The sequence below is a fragment of the Phaenicophaeus curvirostris genome, chromosome 22 (genome assembly GCF_032191515.1).
Source record: "Phaenicophaeus curvirostris isolate KB17595 chromosome 22, BPBGC_Pcur_1.0, whole genome shotgun sequence".
Lineage (NCBI taxonomy): Eukaryota > Metazoa > Chordata > Aves > Cuculiformes > Cuculidae > Phaenicophaeus > Phaenicophaeus curvirostris.
In genome coordinates this window covers 2,142,801-2,166,034 of record NC_091413.1, presented here as the reverse complement: position 1 = coordinate 2,166,034, position 23,234 = coordinate 2,142,801, and the positions used below count along the sequence as shown (strand labels likewise).

Here is a 23,234-nt window from a genome sequence, read left to right as displayed (position 1 = left end):
TTTTTCAAATACAGTGAAATAAGTGCACTCAGCGGGAAGAAGTCCAAACTACTCATATGCTTCATTTATGCATCATTGTGTCCTACCTGTTCTTTGTTCAAGCCTCCAAGTTCAATTTTTCTTTGTGCATTACTGAAAATATCAATTACCTTGCTATTTCTGCATCACTACCATGTATTGTAGCTTTACGTGCACTTCTCTCGGCATAGCTTCCTGCTTTTCCATTTGAAGATAACATGAGACCAAACTCTTTTTGCCACTTGTGCTCATGACTCCCCTTAAAACATTTTTGAGCTGCTAGTCTGGATTCCAGACAAGTAGGAAGGACACAGCACAGAAAGACAAATGATGTGACAAAGTAAGGAAGAGCACTGAGGCCCTGCAGCCCTGAGGCCCACAGGAACAAGTCATTAATCAGTATGCCTAGTTCAAATTGTCTTCAGAACAGAGTCGTGTTATTACAAAACACACCCTGATACCTGTGAATGCTACGTGCTTCTCTCCCGCTCCTGTCATTCACATGCAGGAAGTCATCGCTCAGCTGCACAAGGACCACGAAGCTGTCAAGAGGTGCTGCACAAAAAGGGAGATCTCAATTAAATTAAATTCTGCATTTCAGGGAACGGCAGCAGTAAGTTCAAGCAGCATGGACCTTCATGTCCAGCACAAGAGACTTTTTTGTACTTCCTGAGATGGCAGTAATCCATCCTGCCACCCAATTCCTATGTGAACCATCTCAGTTTATCATACAGACACACGGAAAGGGAGGGTAAAACCAGAAAACAAATGGTCTCAGGCTCACACAGGTTTATGGCCACATCTTCTTTTCTGGGGCTACATTAAGTTCTCTTAACTCTTAAAAATGCAGGGCAAATTGATACAGCCTTTTTTAAATCATCCCAGCTGAACTGATTTTGTGCCAAAATTTTGGATAACTCAGCTTGGAAAAAACTGTGGAGGGGGTGGAAAGTACTTTTTGCTGGGTCAACAAACTATGGTAATTACAGCTCTTAATGCTAGAGCTAGGGCATTTAAACTAAAATCGGTAAGAAGCCATTATTCTGGTAAGACAGGACTAACAAATTGCATATAAGCTCCCTCAAAAGAACCATCTGTAGAGCAGAGTTCAGTCCTGGGCAATGCCACTGCCCACTCCTGCTTTATGCCTAGGCAAGAGAGTGTCCCTGTCATGGAAACAGCGGGTTATTGGTTTGGTAACGGACAGCACGAGTTCGTCACTTGATAGAAAACTCTAAGGTACCTTGCAAAGCAAATGAACCCCATTTAAAACCAGCTGCATTACCTGCATAAGATGTCCTCACATTTAACAACCATTTGACACACACAAACAGTTGGAATAGGCTACAGATTAATTCTATTCATAACCATTAGCCACAAGTTTCATGGATGAAGTGTCTAGAACTTGGTCACAACATGCAAAGATGAGGATAGAAGGGGCATTTAAACTACATTTGCTCTCTTAAACTTACTAGGGTATCCAAATTATCTGAGAGTATCTCAGATTACTGCCCGTATCTGTTTTCCTCCTCATTTTTCTATTCTTGGGCCTTCAAAAAATGAAGTTAATGTAGCCCAACTCGTTCTACAGAAGATTTGTTTCAACTTGCACAGCAAACACAGCTTTTATTTTGAAGCTTTTGAAGGAAGACTGGTATCAGACATCCTATACATTCAGAAAAGCCTTAGATGTATTCCTAGAGAAGAGATGTTCTAGTCCCGTAAGATCACGTATCTGAACCCCACACCAGACGTTTGCTTTCCAAGTCGCTGTGTAGACCTCATTTTATATTCTCAACAGTGAAAATGCTGCTTTACAAATCCAACTTTACAAAAAGATTTTATTGAAAGGATTGAAAAATATTTGTTTTCAACAATATTTAAAACAAGTTTTTCAAAGCATTAACAATATGTAACAGGAATTTTCCTCTTTTAAAAATTCAGTACACTACTTTATTCCATACTTTACCAGTGGTTAATAATTCCTTTAACTCTCTACTAGAGAATAACTTATTATTTTTTAAAAAAACAACCACCAAATTAATTTCCAAGTGTCCTTTCTGGCCCTTTGTGGGCTGGAAAGGATTTGTAGGTACCGTGACATTTACAAACCCTTATTTCAGACACACTGTTCTTAATCAGCAAACCCCTATTTTACCAGTACAGTTTAAACAAGTTACTCTGAGTGAGTTACCTCAGCAAAACAAGCTTTTATTGCCAATATATTGAGGTCTGCACTACAGCTTTGTCTGGTTCAGCTGTGGTTTGAACAGAAGTCACCCCTACTTCAAGCAGTCAAATCTGCAAAACTCAAGCCCTGTTTAAACCTCACCAGCCTGCTCACGAATCGCGGGTTTGCAGATTAAAGGCCTTGAAAAGGAACTTTGTACAGTTTGATAAATTTGTAATCTATTAACTCAATTTGGGTTGAGTTTTGATATAAAGCAGCTCACAGAATTCTAATCAACGCAGCTTTTTCTTGAAGAAAAAGCAAAGACTGAAGTCCTGATGTGACTCCCTGCTTTATTCAGTAATTGCAGCTCTCTACTCGGCTGAGCAGCCATCCAAGTAAGATCAGTATCAAGCAGCAAGAGTTGTACAAGCAAAACTGCAGAAGCCTGACAGCCAGTTATGCAATTGCAGCACGTGATAAATTTGAAGACAACTCCTAATCTAGATCTAATCTAGAGAAAGTAGTTCGGTAAGTCTTGATTACAGATTTCATGAACTATGCACTCTGAAAATTAAAGTTCGGCAGTTTAGCCAATAATAGATTTACTACTATAAAAAAGCATAAATAAAAAGTGCTGAATATAGTTTTATCTTTAAAAAAATACTAGATAAGGCTCATTAACCATCTTGCCTCACCTCTGCAAAATGATTTCCACTTCCTAGCATGCCTATTCTGCTTGTTTTCCACTTAACAATACATTTATAGAGCCACTCTACCCTGTTCCTTTCCTCAGTTATTGCATGTTTAAGTAAAAGAGTTTCAAAGCAAAAAGTCTGACTCTTCTATACTTCAAAAAGTGAACAGTTATTAAATAACTGAATACTCCACCTAGGAAACCCATAAGCAGCTTCAAAACAGTGATAAAACAATTACTGCAGATTCAAGTGAAAGATAAATCCCAAAAGCGATCTGGATATCTTCCGAGATATCACAAAATGGGCCCGTTTAGACCAAATCAAACCAATATCCTATTTTACAAAATGTACACACTGAGTATTATTTTAACTTAGCACATTTTCATTATGATTTGCATCATTAACCAAGAGTTTACATCTCTTTTAAGGAAAAGTACTCTCACCTGGATTTAGTAAAATTAGACAGACTAGGGCAGCATCCAAAATGGAAGAGACATTATTTAAACTATCAGCGGACAGCAGGTTAGGCAGAGTTTGGAAATGAATAAACTTCCCATTACCACTTTGGACCACATAAACAACATAAGACACTCATGAAAAATTCAACAGTTTCTCACTCCACTTCCAAGGAAATCCCACCTTAATTAGTATATTAATTTCTCCACAATGTTATGCCACAGGCTTAAATTGAACAGATAATGTCCATTCCTTTAATGACCAATGCAGCAAGACAGTGAAGATGCTGAAATTTGGATAGTATGATCGTGAGACAGCATCACAGAGAACATAAATGTAAACATTATACTTGGGTTTGATATTTTTCAGTTAAAGTACAGTACAAACCCTTTTTTCCCCAACTAGGTTTCTGTTGGGTTCTGTTTTTCTTTCATAAAAGCACATACAATAAAATATGTACATATAGAAGTTAGAAACATTTGAAAGCATCTTAAAAAAGTAAATATGAGACTTAGAATATCTTGAGTGTGCTGAAGGCACCGTTGCTACTCTACTGGGAATGTGTCCTCTCATTTATCAGCCTACTAACGCAGTATCCCTTTCCGCATTACAAAGCACCAAGAGTTGGAAGGTGTCTGTGGAAGCTGAGAGCATTCAGGGTCTAGTATAGGATACTCTTTTTCTGGAACTTGACTATACAGTCCTAATGGAAGTCCAGATTCTTCTTGAACACTTGGAGAATTCCTTTTTTACTTTATATAGTGTCTACTGCTACCATTTATTCCAGAGAACCAAACAAAACTAAGGAAAACTAACAAACTGATGATTCCCACCAACAGGAACTGCAGAGCTACAAACCAGCTCAGCTACAAAACCAAAGATCACTGTAACAACCAACTACGCCCACGCTAACGCTCGTCCATGCCATTTGTGGACATTTGCACAGTGATGACAGCCAAGAGTCAAACACTGTTCAAATGGGCATAAGAAATACATATATACATGTAAAATTTTTTTTTTTTTTCAGGTTCCATCTATTGATAAAAAAACATTCTTTACAGGTGTTTCTTCAGTGTGTCACATTCAAAAGTAAGGAGGAAGTATTTTAAGTGCTGTCTTCATGGGTAGTTGTTCTGGGCAAGACACATTTAAGCTAACAAAGAGGAGCTTTTTTTTTTTATTTAAAGAAAATATCTTAGAGCTTTCATATGCATAGAATTACAAATATACCAAATTAACCAGACTAATGCCACTTTTTTACCGCCACATTTCTGTTACGTGTCTACATTCAGCCTACCATGTTATTGGTAAGTTATAGGTTACAATCAAATCTCCTGATGTTGTTGTCAACACCAATAAAAAAAAAAAATTTTCAAATTGCTCATTTAAAGGAAATTCAAATTGGATTACAACAATCAGAGCCTAATTTCTCCATTCCTCTCTTAGATGACAGGAAGAAGCTCAACAATTTCCAGCCTGCAGCAGATCAGACAGATATGAATTATAATCACTGTACGCATCCACGATGATGACCACACTTGTTAGTCAAAAACTTAAACCCCCAAGCATATAGAAGGGATACTGCCACTTTCCATTCCCATGAGTCTTGTTAGATGTAGACACTCAAAATTCTTCTTCTTCAACAGCAAAGTTATTTTGCTTCTTCCGAACATTCCAGTGTAAACACTCAGCCAAGCTTTCAAACCAGTCGCTCACAGGGTCTCGGAAACAGATCGAAGGAAGGGGATAGCAAGAGGTAGTGATGCTAATACTGCAACAACAAAGGAACACCCCAGTCAGTCAAGGGAAACAAACAGCCATTTTTAACACAATCAATCTTCCCTTCGCTAGCTAACGCAGTGCTCTGTTCAGGCCAGTTAGTAAAACAGAGAGTTTCCATCATCACGCAACAAAGAAGTCTGCAGGCTCATCTAAAGAGAGTGAACACAGGGCTTAAAATTGTTCACAGATGCACATTCTTTGACACAGGGAGAGTACTGAACCCACTCCATGATGTCCTGCAGCCTTTTGCTGGTCTTCACATAACACAGAGATGAAGGAAACATTAAAGTCACCACTTCAGCCTTTAAGTTTCAACTATAAGCAACAGCACTAGGAAGCCTAGCACGTAACAGAGGGTTAAATCTCATGTTTGAATCCTTACTGCTCTCCTGATCTATTCTATAAATCTCAGCCTCAGAGGAAATGCAAACATTTCAAGATGGGAGTCACGCCAGCTCTACATTCTCCTTCCTGGCAATTTGTAAGGACCAAGAACAAAAAACAGTTGTCCTCCTCAAGCCTATCAGCCACATACCACACAGTTGCCTGAAATCACCTCCCATCAGGATAAGCCACCACACCTTACACATAAGAGGAAGCTTCACACACTGCACTTGGCTCACTCAAGGCAATAGCATTGCAGCTGACCACAACCATTAACTAAGGTAAAACAGTTCAAACCACATGGCATTATTCAGAACAAATTTTCTAACATGTTCATCTTCCTTGCTAAGCATACAATGTTTTAATATTTAACAATGTGTTTTAACATTTCACTTGCTTTCTGTTCTGGTTTGAGCAATGCTTTAATCAGAAAAATCTTAAATGCTCAGGTTAGAAATTAAATACTTTCAGTGCAGTTTGTGCTGTAAGAAGTGTCAGGGTTTACAGAAGCTTGTTTCTTCACTGCCAGGAATCCTTTTGACAGGAGTTCATTAATCAGTATTTTCTATACCTAGAGATGCTACAACAGCAACAACAAAAAAAAAGGCTTGACCTGTCTCCATGGCATATTTCCTGCCTCTTCCTTCCATCAAATGAAACCCATGCTGTATTCCTGGCATCTGGGGAGAGCATGATCTGAAAAACAGACAAGGACTAAACTTCAGGTCCACAACCTATTTTTCAAGAGCAAAGAACAAACCTCCTCCATCTTCCCTCCAAGTACAAAACTGACCCCTTGCAGCTTTACAGGTGCACTGAAATTTGTATTCTGTCCATAACAGTGCAGTAACAATTAGTCAGAATGCAAATGTGTATTCCCATTTTGCAGAATGTTAAATGCCTACAATCCAGTAGGAAAAAGTGCAAAATATTCAGCTAGTGGATATCTTATTTGAAACAAAGATGCATTCTTCAGCCAGACTCCATCTGGTCCTCCTACAGATGGAGGAATGCAGGAGATGCACAGTGTTGCCTAATCTCTTCTGTTTCGGTCAGGGTTAGTACAGACATTTTTAACTTAGATAAATAACATAACAGAAGCTAACCTTGAGTTCCACTCCAGCAGGAACTACGATGGGTCTGAAAGACAATGAGTGAGGACAGATTGGGGTGATCATTATTGCAGGAACATTTGGGTGAATCATAGAGGCTCCTGCTGCAGCTGCATACGCGGTGCTACCGGTTGGTGTGGAGACAATGACTCCTGTGAAAGGAGCAAAAATTTCACTTGCATTAGCATTACAATCAATGTGTTATTTTGGAAGACAAGTAAAAAGTAGCACTGTTAGGAAAATGAAGCAGAGAATGTATCAACTTGTATTTCACTGGAGAACTGCAGTCTAACACACAAAAGGCAGAAAGTTTTATAGTCCTGGCACAGCACTTCTGTTCTATGGCTTCATCTAGGTTGCATAAGCTTCTAGATCTCAGGTTACACAACTCCGTAACAGTGACATTCACTTTTTTAAGTGTAAGAGCTTTAAAGATTAACTTCTGTATTGCATGAATTGAGATCTCAGGCCCTCAGCAAATCCCAAATACCCAAACAAATTTTTTCTGGGTTATTTCTTGCCCTTAGCTCTAACATCTCATGCCCAAAGAAATGGTCGCTTGTCTTCACAAGTCCACAAAGGCCACAACCCTTCAACGCTTCCGTGTGGAATGCTTTAGTTACTAATGAATAAACATAGCTACTCTTTGCACGCAAATGTTTGCCGTCACCACTGAACTGAAGCTTGAGATTTTGTTTCCATGTGAAAAAAAACTCCAGTAAAACAGCAACAGCCTACACGTGAAACAATAAGCCATTTAACTCAAGAAGCAGACTCACCATCTCCTTGCACTGTTGTTATCAAGTGTCCATCTAGGAAGACATCTACATTGGAAAGGTAAGACGAAGGACCACGATCCACTACAACTTCATTCAGGACCTGCCATGAAATCAAATATTACACCAGCCTGCTATAAGTGACTTGACAACGTAATAAACGACAAGCAGAAACACGCTTTCCAGACCTCTGAAAAATGCATGCTTAGTACCTGCCAAATAAGACTCTCTACACTCCTGCCTTACCAAGCACCAGTGAACACTGTAGATGTTAACAATTATCTCCAGAAGCTGGTTACTACCAACGTGCAGGGTTTTTCTTTCCACTTAGGAAAATCTTTGGGATATCCCATTTTAGAACTATTACTTGGTTTTCAAAACAGAAGGAAAATATTAGCACTTATGATTGCAGAAAGTAACGATGCACCCAACTTCCTCACTATTTACTGCACATACTGTGAATTAGAGCAATATGGATCACTCCCACGCTGCTGGGCTAAGGTAAATTAACTAATGAAAAGGGGAAAGTTATAATGAAACAAGTACAAAGCAATTCACAAACTGCACATTAGTTCTTTTGCTTATTTTTCCCTCTGACCTGATATTGCATAACTTGCTTGCCCACTTCTTTCTCTATGTTTGTAGACATGACTCCATTCTCCTCTATACCGTTTTGTACTGTCATTTTCTCTCTGTGCTCTTTTACTACTTTCACTTTCAGCCTGCTTCGTAAAACAAGTGCTGCATTGCCTGGAAGTGAAATACAGGAGAAAGTATATAAAATTATATGCTAATAAATAAAAACATGTAATGACTAGCAAATAGTATGAAAACATGCTTACAACATTCCCAATTTCATTCACAAGATCATTGGCTACACTTAGTTGAAGCTCAAAACTCATTTTTAGTAGTAATGAGCAAAATTCAAGTTAAACTTGAAACCCACAGTTAGGCTCATATGAGGTTCACTAAGACAAAAGCTAACCTTACAAGAAAATCAGCACACTAGGAACACTTATTAAAAGACAATTCTCTAGCAACATGAGAATTTTATACCTCAGGATTCTGCTTTGGATGCAATTCAAATAACCTCATATGGAAAAAACAAGGTATTTCTTTCCTTAAGTATTTTATTTGCCTGACTTCTTGGTATTTTAAGTACTGCACTGCTTAGAGAAACAGGCTTCAGAGCCATGCTCTATTTGTATGGTTAGCTGTCATTTAATTCAAATTCCATATCACCTTTTACTTCTCCACTCCACGCAGGACAAAGTTATTTTTAGCCATTTTCCTCTGAAGAGTAGTATGGAAAGCAGCACTGAATGGGTCAGTGCAACGCGAAACTGTTGTTAGTTTAGTATACGCATCTTATGACTCTTAGGGACAACTTATACCAGTTGGTTAATAAAATGTACCAGTCTTGGCAAAAGCTACAGAAAATGTAACAAACAGAATCACCGCACCTTGTCCCCTTAAATTTACCTTCTATAACCTGAGTGACTTGGGACTGAAAATTCTCAAAATTAAATGGAGTAAGAAATCCAAGCGATCCCAGATGAAAAGCCATAACTGGAGGTACACTACCCTATCAATAAAGAAAAGAATTTAAAAGCTACTGAATTAAAGCAATTAATACTTCAACTAATTGCCTGTAAATATTTTGACTACTGATGTAACTTTTTGCATAACAAAACCAACACATTACACATGTTTTCAGAAGGTATAGGGTAAAACAGGCTTGATAAATAAGGGAATGAACAGCAAGGGATAAATGCCAAACTCAACTACAAAGGGGAAAAAACAAAGGAAGTTCAAATACTTCAAGAAGGAAAGAAGTCTTTAAGTCTATTTCCTGCAAACACCAACCTGGAAAAGTGAAGAAGCGTAAAGTAAGGTCCCATCTCCTCCCAGGCATATGATAAAGTCGATCTGATTCGATATATCATCATAATCTGGAAGCACCATTGAAATCCAAGTTTTGAATTAAGTCTTATGCAGTCTTAATTTCCCAACATAAATTAAGCACAGCACAATAACATTCTCTCAAACACACAAACCCAGCTGTTTGCAAAAGACGCAATTTAACAAACTTGATCCAACAACTAAGAAAACACAAAGATAAATAAGCAATATATTTTAAGTTTACTTGCAAGAAATCACCACTGTACCTTCTCTGAAGGTGCAAAATTTCTTCTTCACTGGTCCAAAATTCTCATCATTAGCTATAGCAGGGTCTTCCAATACCTTTTTTTCTACATACACTATCATATTGTTCTCCTTAAAAAAGGCAAGATAACCTTGTTAATAACCTCTTAAACTGACAAAAAATTTGAATCTCTCCATACTTTGCATTAGTTTAAAATATATAAGCAATATTTTACAGAAGTGGCTGCATCCTTTGATTGTGGGGGTTATTTTTAATGTGTGGTCTAATTCTCATGAGAATTTTGCAGCATGCACAGACCATCTAATAAATTAAACTAAACACTGGAATACAGATTACATTACAGTAACATTGCTATGTTTGTTCAGGGTTTAAAGGATTAAGCTTTTTATATACCATTCCTTGTAATGTATAACTGCAAACAGAATTAAGGAAAGTTTTCACTTCACTGGGTTTTTTGGTTTGTTTGTTTGGTTTTTTTTTAAGCTCTTTACTTATTGAAGTACTTACGGTCTGATCTTAAGCTCTGAAACAAGTTCTACCACTTCCAGTGGCAACAGGTACAATTTGTTTGCACTATGCAATTCTGACATTCCACATTTAAAAGAACCAGTAATTGAAAACAGTTTAGATTTAAAATTTTTAATTACAGTAAAAATGGAATTTTACATTTCATTACCTCAGTGAGATACACACAAAGCTCTTTAAAAGGCTGCAGCAAACTGGCATCACGTATCTTTTTAATAACAAGGACACTCTTAGGAGGTTTGTTCCATGTCAACCGCTGGCTTGCTGGATCCTGAATGTGCCTGGAGAATGGGAAAAAAAAGACAATGTTACCACATTTTGCTCTAACAAAACTCCGGTCCCTCAGGAATAGATCCTACAGTATAATTGCACACAGACCTAAAGCAAAAGAAAGAAGGATGCAGTAGTCCGTATTGTAACGATGCTTTTTCCCCCCATGAAATCAGCCACTGCTTCACTCTGTTAAGATGGTAACACAGCATTAAGCTGTTGATTCCTGTAACTCCTATCCTGCCAATAACACATGAAAACAGAGATTTGAACAGCAGCATAAAAGGTCTTGGATCAAGTCCCTGAACTGACTGACATCTTCCCTGATGCTTCCAGCCATAACGCTCTCCTCAATCTTGTTTTAGTGCTCTCTCCTCCTAAGCTGACTCAAACTAAGGAGAAACATCCAAGCAGAGAAGCAGAAAAAGAACAGCATAACACTACTCAACAACAAGTCAAACAGCTTAAGTCAATGTAAATCTAAAAAATAGTACAATGGTTCCAACCCAAATATTCCTTTTTTCTTTCTAGCAGCGTTTCCATCAGCATTTTGTCACCACACTGTTGCCGATTTCTCAGTACAATCAGAAGCCTGTAGATGCAGAAACAAATTCTGCAGTTTTTCTACTAACACTAAACAACACTATTACAAGAGAAGAGCAAGAAATTAAGATTCGCATGGTCACCTGTACTAAATCCTCAAGCTAAGCCTTGACAACTATGAAAAAAGTACAGTATATCAATTCTACTCCGGAAAGTCTGCACTTGCAACTTATAATTCCTATCATAAAGCCTCACAAGTAAAGAGCTTAAACAGGAGCAGATGCCTGCACACTTCTATGCCAGGCAAGCATCACAGGTATGTAAGCAAATAATTCAGTGGCTTTCAAGAGGGTTCAGTAAGAGAAGACTTGTACTACTCTGTAATACATTTAGTCGATTAAAGAATACCCAGCTGTATTTTCCTCTTTCCTTTGTATCTACTTCTAAGTTACATAATTTCACAGGTGTATTTTACATTTAACAAGCATCCCACCCTTTTCCTTATGGTGCAGATATAATCCATAAAGCAAAGCAGATTAGTGTAAACGCTGAACAAGCCAAATTTACAGAGAGATTTGGATTTAGCACTTTGAAGGGTTAAAATAAAGCAGATGATGATGAAGGTAGAATAACCCGTTCCTTTTACTTTCCAACATTCAACAGATAAATATAGCAGAAACTATACATTAATGAAATAGCATTAATACCAATAACAAACAGTGCTGTCTCTCTTGCTAAATACTATTAGGTAACACAGAAGAAAACCAACACGCAGTTACCTTCACTATCACACACAGGCTGTCAACATCACATTATGTTTTATTTCCTTTTTTATAGCCTAGGAATCACAGAATAGTGGAAGTTGAACGGCACCTCTGGAGAGGGGTCTAGTCCAATCCCCCAGCTGACTGCAAGTGCATTCTGAAGATATTCCACTGTCTGAAATATTGCCATGAATCTGAGAGGACTATGAATTTGGAAGGCGTCTAAATTAAATGTAAAATATAAATGTACTAAATTAAATGTAAAAGTGGTTTTTGCTGCTGAACAGTTGCAAAGGAACTGCATTTCCAATACCAATGGTGACTAAGGAAGTGTTTCCTACAGTAAAGATAATTTCATAAAATGAAATCCCTCAAATCTCAATGCTGTTAAAGGATGAAGATACACAGAGAAACCACCCGCAAAACCATTTCAAGACGCTCAGGCTGTCTTCTAAAGCTGGCAAAGAACTAAAGACTGCAGCACTGCTTTAGCACTGACAAACCTAAAACTAATACAGACATAATTCACACAAAAGCCAGTCCATGTCAGCTGTACTCACCAATTCCACGTGGTCCTACTACATGAAAGATTATTCACAACACGCTTTAAGATCTTCATGTTTCTTTCCAGGAATGAGGCAAATGCAACAGCTCCGAAAAAAATGCTGAGGCTTCTATCACTTGTTAACAAACTGCTACCTCCAAAGAAAACCTTTTCCTCTGAAAAATGTTTTTTCCCAGTGAAGTGCCCCAGTCAGTCCCAATAAAGAGATGCGAGGCTTTACAGAAGAATCCTGTATAAAATGTTTATTGCAGATCTGCAGAGGCAATATTTCGTACAAAAATATCCCATTTCAAGAATATGTTTAAAAACAGGGGTTGACCTCCTCTCTCCTCGACAACACAAGCACCTGATCCTTTTTTCACCGAACAGTTATTCAATCTATCTGGGCATCTTACCTAACAGCCTTCAGAAAGCACAGTTTCAATTCAATCAACACCAGCACTTAGAGAGACACCAAGACCTTCACTAACTTACGTCTATACATAAAATCTAAAATTTCCATTTAAAATGCTCTCCAGTGAAGAGAGTTTAACAATATGCTGACCGTCAAGAAGAGAAAAACCCAAGCAAAAACATTTTGCTCATTTTTAGAAGCCACAAAAAAAAAACTCTTAAGTATAGCAAGAAAAGTAATTTACAATTTGGACTTCAAATAGCCCTTTCCCTCAACAGCCCGAGAGCCCTCCTCACTCCCAGCTATTTGGAGCACCACAGGCAAGCCCTCTCCCTGGCAAGCTGCGTGCGTTAGCGCTGCCCGCAGCCTCGGTATTCCACAGATCTTAATGCTATCTTTATATTGCACAGTGCCTGCCCAGCCCACGGGGAGGAGCGTGTTCATCAGTCAGGTGGGGAAACACACACAGAGTTGAGATTTCAGCGGAAGTGCAGCTCTCCAAGCCACAGACTTAAGAACAGACAGAAAGAATGAGGAAGCTGAGTTATTGCACACTACAAGATTTCTGCCACACCTTCATAGGAAAAGTTCTGATGCCACCAATCTGTTTGAGGAAGACTGCTATTTAGGTACAGATTTATGTAAATAAATACTTAACTCAAATACCTTACCTCTAATCGAAAGAACAATTACATATAACTTTTTAAAGGGACAAAACTAGGGATCTCTAACTTGGCCAGCCTGTAAAACCATGATGTTCCTTGTCTGACAAGTCAAGATATCATTTATTAAGTACATAATACACATTGTAAAAAGCAACACTTTTATACTAACCAACCTACAAAATGAAAATGTTTATATGCCTGCTAAGTAGAAAACAACCCTTACTGCAAGTGAAACTTATCAGCAAAGTCTAAGAGCAGAATTCCCTTAAAGATTTGTACCCTGAAAGTGCCATAGATCAAATGAAACAAATCGAACTATCAACTCAAACACAGGAAGAAGGTTTTCCTCAGATGTCACAGTATACAGAACAGTTTCTCTTCCTTTCCTTGTGTTGTCTGTAAAAATTTTTGTTTCTCCATCATTTACAAACACTGCTCTTTACACATTTCAAGTTCATGGAATAAAGAAAATGCTACCAATAGCTTCTCCGCTGGCAATCCAGCAACGTGAAAATTTCTAAACATCATGTAAAATATAAACAATGCTGATTAGGGATGAATAGTAGAAAAGCAAACTCAACTTCTTTCACACAGAATAATCATAGTACCACTCATTTTTGAGTACTTACATAATCGTTTTAGGATTTTGCAGCATACAGGCCTTTGGTCCAAATGTGGTCACCGGGCATGGTCCATGCAAGGAGCGTGTTCTCCTAAAAAATACATATATAAATATATGAAATAGCCAATAAGAAATGTGATGAAAAAACTGTTTAAAATTAGTTTGCTGACCACAAAACCTACTTCTTTGAAAAAGGTACACTAGGCAAAGTACATTTCTTACACCTACATTTGTGGTTTATCAGGCAATGTAATTTTACCCATAGCAGCTCTCACATTTCAAATCTGAAACAACTCCTGTACCTGCTCCTTGAAGATCAATCCCATTGGAAGATGAATAGAAGACATCCCAGGCTGGGAATAAGGCAGGTAGAGACAATCAAGAGGTAGAAAGAATGCTATTTGAATAGGTGGGGAAAAATGCTAATTTTTCCATTTATTTCCCTAATAAGATCTAATATGATGTTTGACGTCAAATAAAAAGCTCTGAAATGTCATTTGTCCTTGAACTTAAATTCCACACAGAACACAGGATTATTCCTAGCTTTAGGATGCAATTCTCTGGAACAAGTCAGAACTGTTCTGCCTTATTTCCCTCCCACCTCCTTCAGCAAATCTGAAAATGGGAGTACAACTTACTCAAGTCTTGTAACTGTTGAAACATTATGTAAATGCTGTTAGAACTATTCCATTAAAAAGAGGGAAATACGTCTTTCCTGTGCTTAATCCAATTAACACAGGAACTGATAACCAACCTATTGCTTGGCAGTAACAAGTCGCTACTGTGCTGCCTTCTATTGTGTATATTATAAAGTAACTCAGACAAGCTGTTGACTCACTCTTAGTACTAAAAAAACCCCTCAGAAATCTAATAAAAGTCAAAACCAGATGACAGGTTAAAAAATACTAATTAAGGAATAACAGCAACATCTTATCTGTTCCATGTCTAATAAAATCACATGTATAAGATTTGAATTCCATCTAACATATAGAAGTGATATTTGCTTTTCAAAATAACTTTTTCCATTTATAAGTCCAGGCTTGACTAATCCAGTCAGATAAGATTGTTACTAAGTGTTTTAGAAAGTTTACTCTATTTATACTGAAACAGAAAAATGAGCAAGGACTGACATAATTAGAGATTAACGTGCGCACCAATCCATGTAAAGGAATGGTAAGTCTCTATCTACTTGTGAACAATTACACCTTGAATCAGGATAGTTAAATAGTACCTGATAACACCACCTCCCACTTCTTGCTCCACTCAAGCTTCTCCCAAATAACTGTCTTTTTTGCCTTCTTTCAACACAGGGCATTATTCCATGCCACTCCCAGTAACTGGCTAAACATGTTCCTACAAGAAATTAAATACCCACATCTGACCTTCATGTCACTCAAAGCTTTCTCTGCAAGCTCCAGTTATTAATTGATATATGTCTTCCTTAGATTTTACTTGGTTTTATTAGCACTCAATCTATGAACTATTCAATCGACAAAAGGTAAGATGTTTGAGTGAACATAATTTAAATTTATTAGTAGTAAGCCCGTCTTAACTAAGAATGAGCAGCAGTGCAATGGAAATTATACCTCTTTTATGAAAATAAACTTGTCAGTTCCAAGCAGGTCAGCAACCATTTCAATCTGAACACTACACAGCAAGCCCGACATCCCTTTCTGATATTCCACAAACTGTGACAAGTTTGCACTATATTGAAGACAGTGAACGAACACAGAGCATCTCACTGAAAAAAATCTTGTGAACAAGAACCCTAATTGAAACCCACAACAGGCAGGGTCTACAAAGATCACTTTTACTCTAAGAAAGAAATAGTAGTTACTCAGCTAGAAGACACTAACACACAGAAATCTGGATGACAAAGACATTTACGCAGGTTGGCTGAAGTATACATGAAGGTTTAAGTGAAGAAGGGAAAACACACCAGTTTTACAGCTCACTTTTAATGCAAAGTCATAGGTACTGACTACAACACACAACACAGCAGCTCCAACAGCACAGCCAGAGCACAGTCTTTGTGAAAACTTTCCAAAAGCATTCTCGTTTCCAGAACTACATACGCTAAGCAAGTATTTTCCTAATCTTTTAGCCTCTTCAGAGAAAGGCTATTATCATGCTTCCCTCCACCACAAAGCTTCCCCCTGCGATCTTCAGCCTCACCCATATACGCTCTGCCTTGGAAGAGCATCCCCTACCAGCAAAACAGTAGCTCTGGACGAGAGGTTTTCATCTGTTGAGGAACTCCTCCAGGATCTTGTCTGTGCTTTTACACAGGGTCACAATGTGAGTAAGGGAAAGTTCTGCTATGCTTCTCGCTAGATGAAGACACGCAGCTACCACAGCATGCTATTCAATATTTACTATGGGTTCAAAGATCACAACATCAGAAGTTCTATCCAAGCTGTCCACATGACAAGAGCCTTGCGACAAGATTAGAAATTTGGCTCAAAGGAAAAAAAAAAGGGGGGGTGGGGGGTTGGGTGTTACTCAGTGCTGTAAAACAATCTGCAAGCACAAACTCACTTTGCTTTGCCTCCCACTGCCATATAACCCAAACACTCAAACACTTTTCTAATACATGGCACCAGAGCTCTAGCCAGAGCACTTGTAATAATCTGGAGAATTGTCTCCACTGTTGACTCTTTCTTGAGGTGACGAACTCTGGAGACACCCATTCTGATAGACTCTTTATTTCTGTTGTCACTTGTCACAGCTGCAAGATTACAGTTGCACAAACAGAGACATGACAACTAAAATCTAGATAACTTTATTTAAATACTTTGTTCATGTTTCTTAAAGGTAGCAACACTAGGAAGAACCCAGAGCCATACCGGAATTCTTTGGTGCTTCCTAGGGCTGGTGAAGCAGACAAACTTCGTGACTTAGCTCGCCCCCGGCTATTGTTGCTCCACTCCTCATCATCCTGACACGTTGAACAATGATAAGCAGAATCTGAGCTCACGTCAGCCTTGCTGGTACACAGCTTCTCTTGATTCATCTCCATCCTGGAAGTGAAGGAACTTCAGTGAAAGAGAAATTCAACTCCTGTGGAAAAACACCAGGAGAAAGGGGGTAGGGAGGAGAGAGAACAAAAACCTCAGCATTAGCCACGAGTAAGAATTAAACACTGAGTTCACACATTTTGATAAACGCTTCTTGAAGGGATCTAAGCAATCAAGAAGTTCTTCAAAGTAAGACAACGACACTGGAAAGAAAAATGACCAGAATTACAACCCGTATGTTCCCAGATTTAGAAGAGGCTCAGTACAAAGTTATTTCAAGACCAGCACAGGTTTGTATCTCCAGTTATACAGGGGATAAAATAGATTTGCTTTAGAAACTGAAGAGGAAGAAAAGCTTTCATTTTTTACTAAAGAACTAAAACTCAGGAAAAGCTATCAAGTCTCCTATTAGGCGATTCATATATTGAACAAATAAAATTAGAATACTCTAAGCTACAACAGAAAAAAGCCTGTCAAAGCAAGCCAAAAAAAAAAAAAAGCAATAGCAATAACTTCAATAAACTTAAGCTCTTAACAAAAATGATATTAATACCAAGCTGAGGAGAAAAAAAAAAACAAACCACAAACTGGAGGATGATACCAAAGTGCTTAAATCATTTGTGACAAACTGGGGAAATAGTCCAAACCAAACAAGATGAAATAAGGACAAATGTAAAGTATTTCACTTCCACAAATAATCAGCACAAATAAGATAAACAGCTGGTGGCCAGACAGCAGTTTTGCAGAAGTAAAAACACCAAACCAAAATCCAAACTTTACATAACCATCCTTCCCCAAAAGTACTAGAAATCCCAGATGTAAGTTCTCATCCTTTTTTGAGAAGCAGCCTCATCAGAATATAAATAGAAAGCGACTTTGAGTGCAGGAATACACCCTAAACTACAAACAGATAGTATCTAGGATAACACAGTCCCGAGGAACAGCACATTGCTGAAGTCAGTTGATTTCAACACAGGGAAAACGTTGATTAAAGATTTGTACGTTTTTTTTTAAAACAAATTCATCACTTTGGATGTGCTCCCAGGTGTACCCTGTAGGGAATGGGCCATAACACTACAGTAACCATGAAAATGGACTGTCGCTCTGGAAAACACTCAGAAAACAAAGATATTTGGCTGTAAAGTTACAGAGAATGACAACGTCCACAATTTCACAAGGACTCTTCCACAGTGTCCCATCTTTTAGATAAGTGTCAATAAAACGAACTTGTAACATTAGAAGGAGCACTGGCTCATTGCTAAATTAGACAGAACCACCACCTAATTAAATTAGAAAGTACTTTTGTTCCCGCTGTAGATTAGTCTTACCCTAAGAGAACACCACTACAAAGAGGTACAATTACTGTCAGCGATTAATAATTTGTAAGGTCCTGCACTCATAAAGCTATCAATGCCCAGCTGTTGGTTACTCACTGCTTAGCACCACCTGTGACCATGACTTACGAAACAGTCCTTTGAACACATTTACTTTTTTCCTACAATTAAAATTAGAAAAATGTAACTCCATTTTTAGACAACTTTAAGCTCAATATAAGCTTTGTGCCAGTTAGTTTATTTAGGCACACAATTACTCTGGTTGTGCAAGCACGTATGTAAAAGAGACTGTAAAATCCGACTCAAACAATAAATTATTTTTAATAGACTTTAATTAGTATTACCTTTTATTACAACCACACCAAGCTTCAGAAGGAGTTCCCTGGCCGGCTGTGTCTGAATCTGAACCAGCTACAGAAAGGAAGCCTTTTGGATAGCTGAGTTTCAGAAAAGAAGTGACTTTAAAATGAGATGTTCAGTATCTCTGACTGGAAATGGTCTTTCATCATCTGTGTGTGCACAAAGAAATTCTTACACCATTTAATCCTGTAAATCATAATCTGAACGAGTCCACCGTTTTGACTCCAGAGACTCGAGAGACTTGAACAAGTCTCTCGAGTTTCTGATGGATTCCCTCCTGTGTTCCCCATACAAAGGGGGAATTTAATTCTGAATTAAGTTTACCTTGTCAAGTACAGAAAGAATTGAATTTTAGCAACGTGGGCTTTATCCAATAGACTTAAAAATAAAGGACACTCATTAAAAACTAGGCACTCATTTGCCATCTGTTTGTAGCTACTCGCACTTGTGATGCGCTTACTGAAAGCCCATCAATCAATGTATCTTTAAAAGCAAATGTCTAATACCTTCATTTTTACTTTTAAATCTAGGATCTGAAATCATTCCTGCGTTTGGTATATCTATTTCATAGGGACCAAACAGGCTTCTCCAGCATCCTCTATATTCAGACTTCCACGTATTTTACCATCCTTCTCGTTTTTAAGGAATTAGAGACCTGACTGTCTTTACTGGAGTACCATGCTCTTAGTTAATATTAACCAAAACTATCATAGTGAGTCGAAGTTCACTAAGTATAAGTGAACACATTATGTTTAGTAGAACTGGCCAGTAAAAATGCTGGACATAGTTATTCATCAAGGGAGGAGATCAGCTCCCCAGGAATGATCCAGACAGGAAAAAAAAATGCACTGGAACTGGTGGAGGTGAGAAAGCAGATACCAACCACCCCTGCAGCTGTGGGTTATTATCAGATTTAGGAACCAGGTATTTCCAAAAAAAACTCTGTCCTCACAGAATTATCCTAGGAAATTAAAAACTACTATCTTGTACACCTATATAACCAAGTAGCTCTCAATACAGACTGCTGCTAAACCATTTCAGAAGTCCCAAGAGTGAAAACCAGCTGTGAGCAGTCTCTCATCTCAACAGCATCTCCCTTAGAGACATTCACATACCCTCACACACCTATCTGCACTATGCATCTGCTCTCAAAAGTTAGAATTCTAAGTAATCATTTCTTAAAAACCTGCACTGAGAAGTGAGCACCCACAGACAGTTAACAGTACATCATTTTCCTTTGCTGTCTCATCACACAGATTTTCAACTCCTCATTCCTTTCTATCCAAACACTGAAAGCCTGGTCTAGGCATAGGAAAATACAAATTGCAACAGTTAACAAAGCGTATGGAAATGCAACATCTGTGAACGTAGTTTATGGAGAATTCTTTTTCTCAGTAACTTAATAGTTGATAAGCATGCATCCTGTTCCACAGTATCACTCTTAACTAAGGGGTACAGAGAACAATAATTAACATAGCATGCAGTAAACAAGGTGTGTTGCCAAGTGACTTTGTCTGAAGTATCACCACCTGACAGATGTTGCTGATAGAGAAAATCAGATTAGCACAAAACTGGAAGTAAGACGGTGTACAGACCTACTAAATACAGCCTAAGAAGTCGATATGTAATACTTTCCAATTCAGGATGTTTCAGCCACAGCTTACACCATGCACTGTTTAATTAACGTTCCCTCACAAGGCCTTTATTAAATAACCAGACTTGACATAAGGACTGAACAGCCTCCAGGGCTAGATCCAAGAAACTTTAAGCACATGTCAAGCAATGAGTGAAAAGGCTGCTCTGGTCTAAGTCAGGTCCGAAATTTAAGAAATTATAAGTATTTAAATGCCCAGCATTACAGGATAAAGGACAGCTGAGAAGGTGTTAATGTTAAGTTTCAGTGATGGTGACACACAGTAGCCAGGTGAGTCACCTCTCATATCTTACCTCTTACTGCAGTTTCCCACCTTCGACTTCTCTGTCACTACAAATAATTGCTCCTGGGAACCAGAAGTTCACACAAGTTCCATCTTTATATAGAAGGACACAACACCCCCACAGCTTTCCTAAACTGTTCAGACTGGTATTAAGGAATCACACCCCGGGTCAGCTGTGAGAGTCCAAGTCACAAAGAGAACCTGGAACAGTTCTATTAAGCTGTCAGGCACAGGCAACCCGCTTCCAGGTGGCCTGGTAAGGGTGATGTGCACTCACGCCTCAGAAAACCCTCTTCTCCACTATGCAACTGTGCCAAAGAGCACACAAAGGAACACATCCTTTGAGGCAAGCAGCTGCACAAGGAGCATAAAGCTACAAATCAGCAAGTGATTTACTTTTTGACTGTGCTGTGAGCTGTTATTTTGTAAGCCTTTTTCTGTTAAAAGCATTACCCTAAACCATCAGGATTAGAGGTCTGCTACAGTGCCCATCCCGATCCACTACTCGCACTGCTTCCTTCTAACACAGCTCCACAACCACAGCATTTCTATTATTTTCTTAGAAACTGCATCAGCCGTCCAAAACTCCTCATTTTGTACCTTATCATCAACCTCACGTTACTGCACAAGAGGTCAAATCCACATCCAAAAATGGTACCACTTGCCCCACTGCTACAGACCCCCTGGAGAAGTGGTGGCTGCCCCATCCCTGGAGATGTTCAAGGCCAGGCTGGATGGGGCTTGGAGCCCCTGACCCAGTGGTAGGTGTCCCTGCCCATGGCAGGGGAGTGGAACTGGGGGAGCTTTAAGGTCCCTTCCAACCCAAACCATTCTGAGATTTCATGCTTAATCTCTTCATTCTGGAAAAATGTTTTTATTATTACACTCCGGTGAAGAAAGCCCTTCAACAGCTGTTCTAAGCATATGACTCCATCCCTAGCAGCCAAACCCCCTCTCACCCCTAAAAAAACCCAACAAACTGTGCCAGGCAGACGAAACTTTTCAGTTTAGTTTAGAACTTCATGTCCTAAAGTGCCTGAAGAAAATAAACCAAAATAACATTCCTTATTGAAATCCAGCGGTCTGACAGCAGCAGCATGTTTTCGGTTACACAGTCCAGTGCTATTCCTACTGAAAACTGGTTAGTATGACTGTCACATGTTAAATTCCAGGGGAAGCAAGCCCAGTTGTTAACTCCGCTGCTTCAGAACCACCACCACAGCACAGGTATTAATGACCTAAACCTCTCCTCCATCCAGAAGGAGACCTGAACCTCTCCTCCATCCAGAACGAGACCTGAACCTCTCCTCCATCCAGAACGAGACCTGAACCTCTCCTCCATCCAGAACGAGACCTGAACCTCTCCTCCACCCAGAACGAGACCTGAACCTCTCCTCCACCCAGAACGAGACCTGAACCTCTCCTCCACCCAGAACGAGACCTGAACCTCTCCTCCACCCAGAACGAGACCTGAACCTCTCCTCCACCCAGAACGAGACCTGAACCTCTCCTCCACCCAGAACGAGACCTGAACCTCTCCTCCACCCAGAACGAGACCTGAACCTCTCCTCCACCCAGAACGAGACCTGAACCTCTCCTCCACCCAGAACGAGACCTGAACCTCTCCTCCACCCAGAACGAGACCTGAACCTCTCCTCCACCCAGAACGAGACCTGAACCTCTCCTCCACCCAGAACGAGACCTGAACCTCTCCTCCACCCAGAACGAGACCTGAACCTCTCCTCCATCCAGAAAACAGGGTATGAAGGGAAATAACCAAGACAGTAGATCACACCCACCAGATCACAGAATCGCTTGGTCTGAGAAGAGCTTTGCAACTGAGTCCAGCCACACCTGTCCACTACTAAACCACCTGTGAGCACCTCATCAGCTCATCTTTTAAATCCTTCCAGGGATGGGGATTCATCACCTCCCTGGGCAGCTCTGACAACGCCTGAGAACCCTTTCAGTGAATTTTCCTGACCCAGTGGGAGGTGTCCGTGCCCATCGCAGGGGGGCTGGAACCGGATGAAATTAAGGTTCCTTCCAATTCAAACCTACTCTATGATTCTACATCCGACCTGAACCTGCCCCGGCACAGCTTGAGGCTGTTTCGTCCCCTCCTGTCGCCTGTCACTTGGGAGAAGAGCCCGGCACCCACCTCTACACCCCTTCAGACACTTATAGGCAGTGATTACGTCTCCCCTCAGCCTCCTCTTCCTCAGACCGAGCGCCCCCAGCTCCATTCCCTCCTCCCCGGCCCGGACCCCCCCCTTATCCCCGCTGGAATCCCTTTCCCCTCCCTCAGGACGAGCCCCAGCCGCGGCCCCGCCAGCCCCCGGCGCCGCCGCGACTCACCGCGCGCCCCGCCTGCTGCTCCCCCTCCCCGCCCGGCCCCCGGCCCTTCAGAGCCCGGCCCGGCGGCCCCGGTGGTGGCGGCGGCGGCGGCTGCTGCTGCTGCTGCTGCTGCTCCCGGGCAGTGAGCGGGGCCGGCGGAGCCCCCTCGCCTCCATCGTCCTCTCCCCGCCTCCCCGGGGCGGGGGCGCTGCGCACGCGCCGGGGGGGGGCGGGGCCTCGCGCCGCCTCTCGGCTCTTCCCGCCTTCTTGGGGGCGGGGGAATGCGCATGCGCAAAGAGCCCCCCCCGCTAGGGAAGCCTCCCGCCCCTTAAACTGGA

General features: G+C 40.1%; 1 protein-coding gene across 3 annotated transcripts; it reads right to left on the bottom strand.

The window, feature by feature from the left end:
• Window positions 1-1,841: 1,841 nt before the first annotated feature.
• Window positions 1,842-23,035, bottom strand: NADK (NAD kinase). Of its 3 annotated transcripts, XM_069874799.1 has the most exons (12): window positions 22,918-23,035; window positions 16,758-16,971; window positions 13,919-14,002; window positions 10,240-10,369; window positions 9,565-9,673; window positions 9,263-9,348; window positions 8,879-8,981; window positions 7,995-8,146; window positions 7,400-7,499; window positions 6,615-6,772; window positions 6,122-6,204; window positions 1,842-5,113 (listed from the first exon to the last, which is right to left on the bottom strand). In XM_069874799.1, exons 2-12 carry the CDS (start codon window positions 16,928-16,930, stop codon window positions 4,966-4,968), a joined length of 1,326 nt encoding a protein of 441 aa, XP_069730900.1. In that variant the 5' UTR covers window positions 16,931-16,971; window positions 22,918-23,035; the 3' UTR covers window positions 1,842-4,965. The 3 variants fall into 3 exon arrangements, with proteins under 3 accessions (XP_069730900.1, XP_069730901.1, XP_069730903.1); XM_069874800.1 differs by lacking the exons at window positions 16,758-16,971; window positions 22,918-23,035 and adding an exon at window positions 16,122-16,264; XM_069874802.1 differs by lacking the exons at window positions 13,919-14,002; window positions 16,758-16,971; window positions 22,918-23,035 and adding an exon at window positions 12,226-12,782.
• Between the last annotated feature and the right edge of the window lie 199 nt (window positions 23,036-23,234).

Excerpts from the sequence above, each read along its gene's own strand:
- NADK (XM_069874799.1), bottom strand. The coding sequence starts at position 16,930 with ATGGAGATGAATCAAGAGAAGCTGTGTACCAGCAAGGCTGACGTGAGC. Across the intron at positions 14,003-16,757 it reads GGAAGCACCAAAGAATTCCG|GAGAACACGCTCCTTGCATG; the intron begins GTATGGCTCTGG and ends TGTATTTTTTAG. Across the intron at positions 9,674-10,239 it reads TTTGTGTGTATCTCACTGAG|GAGAACAATATGATAGTGTA; the intron begins GTAATGAAATGT and ends GCCTTTTTTAAG.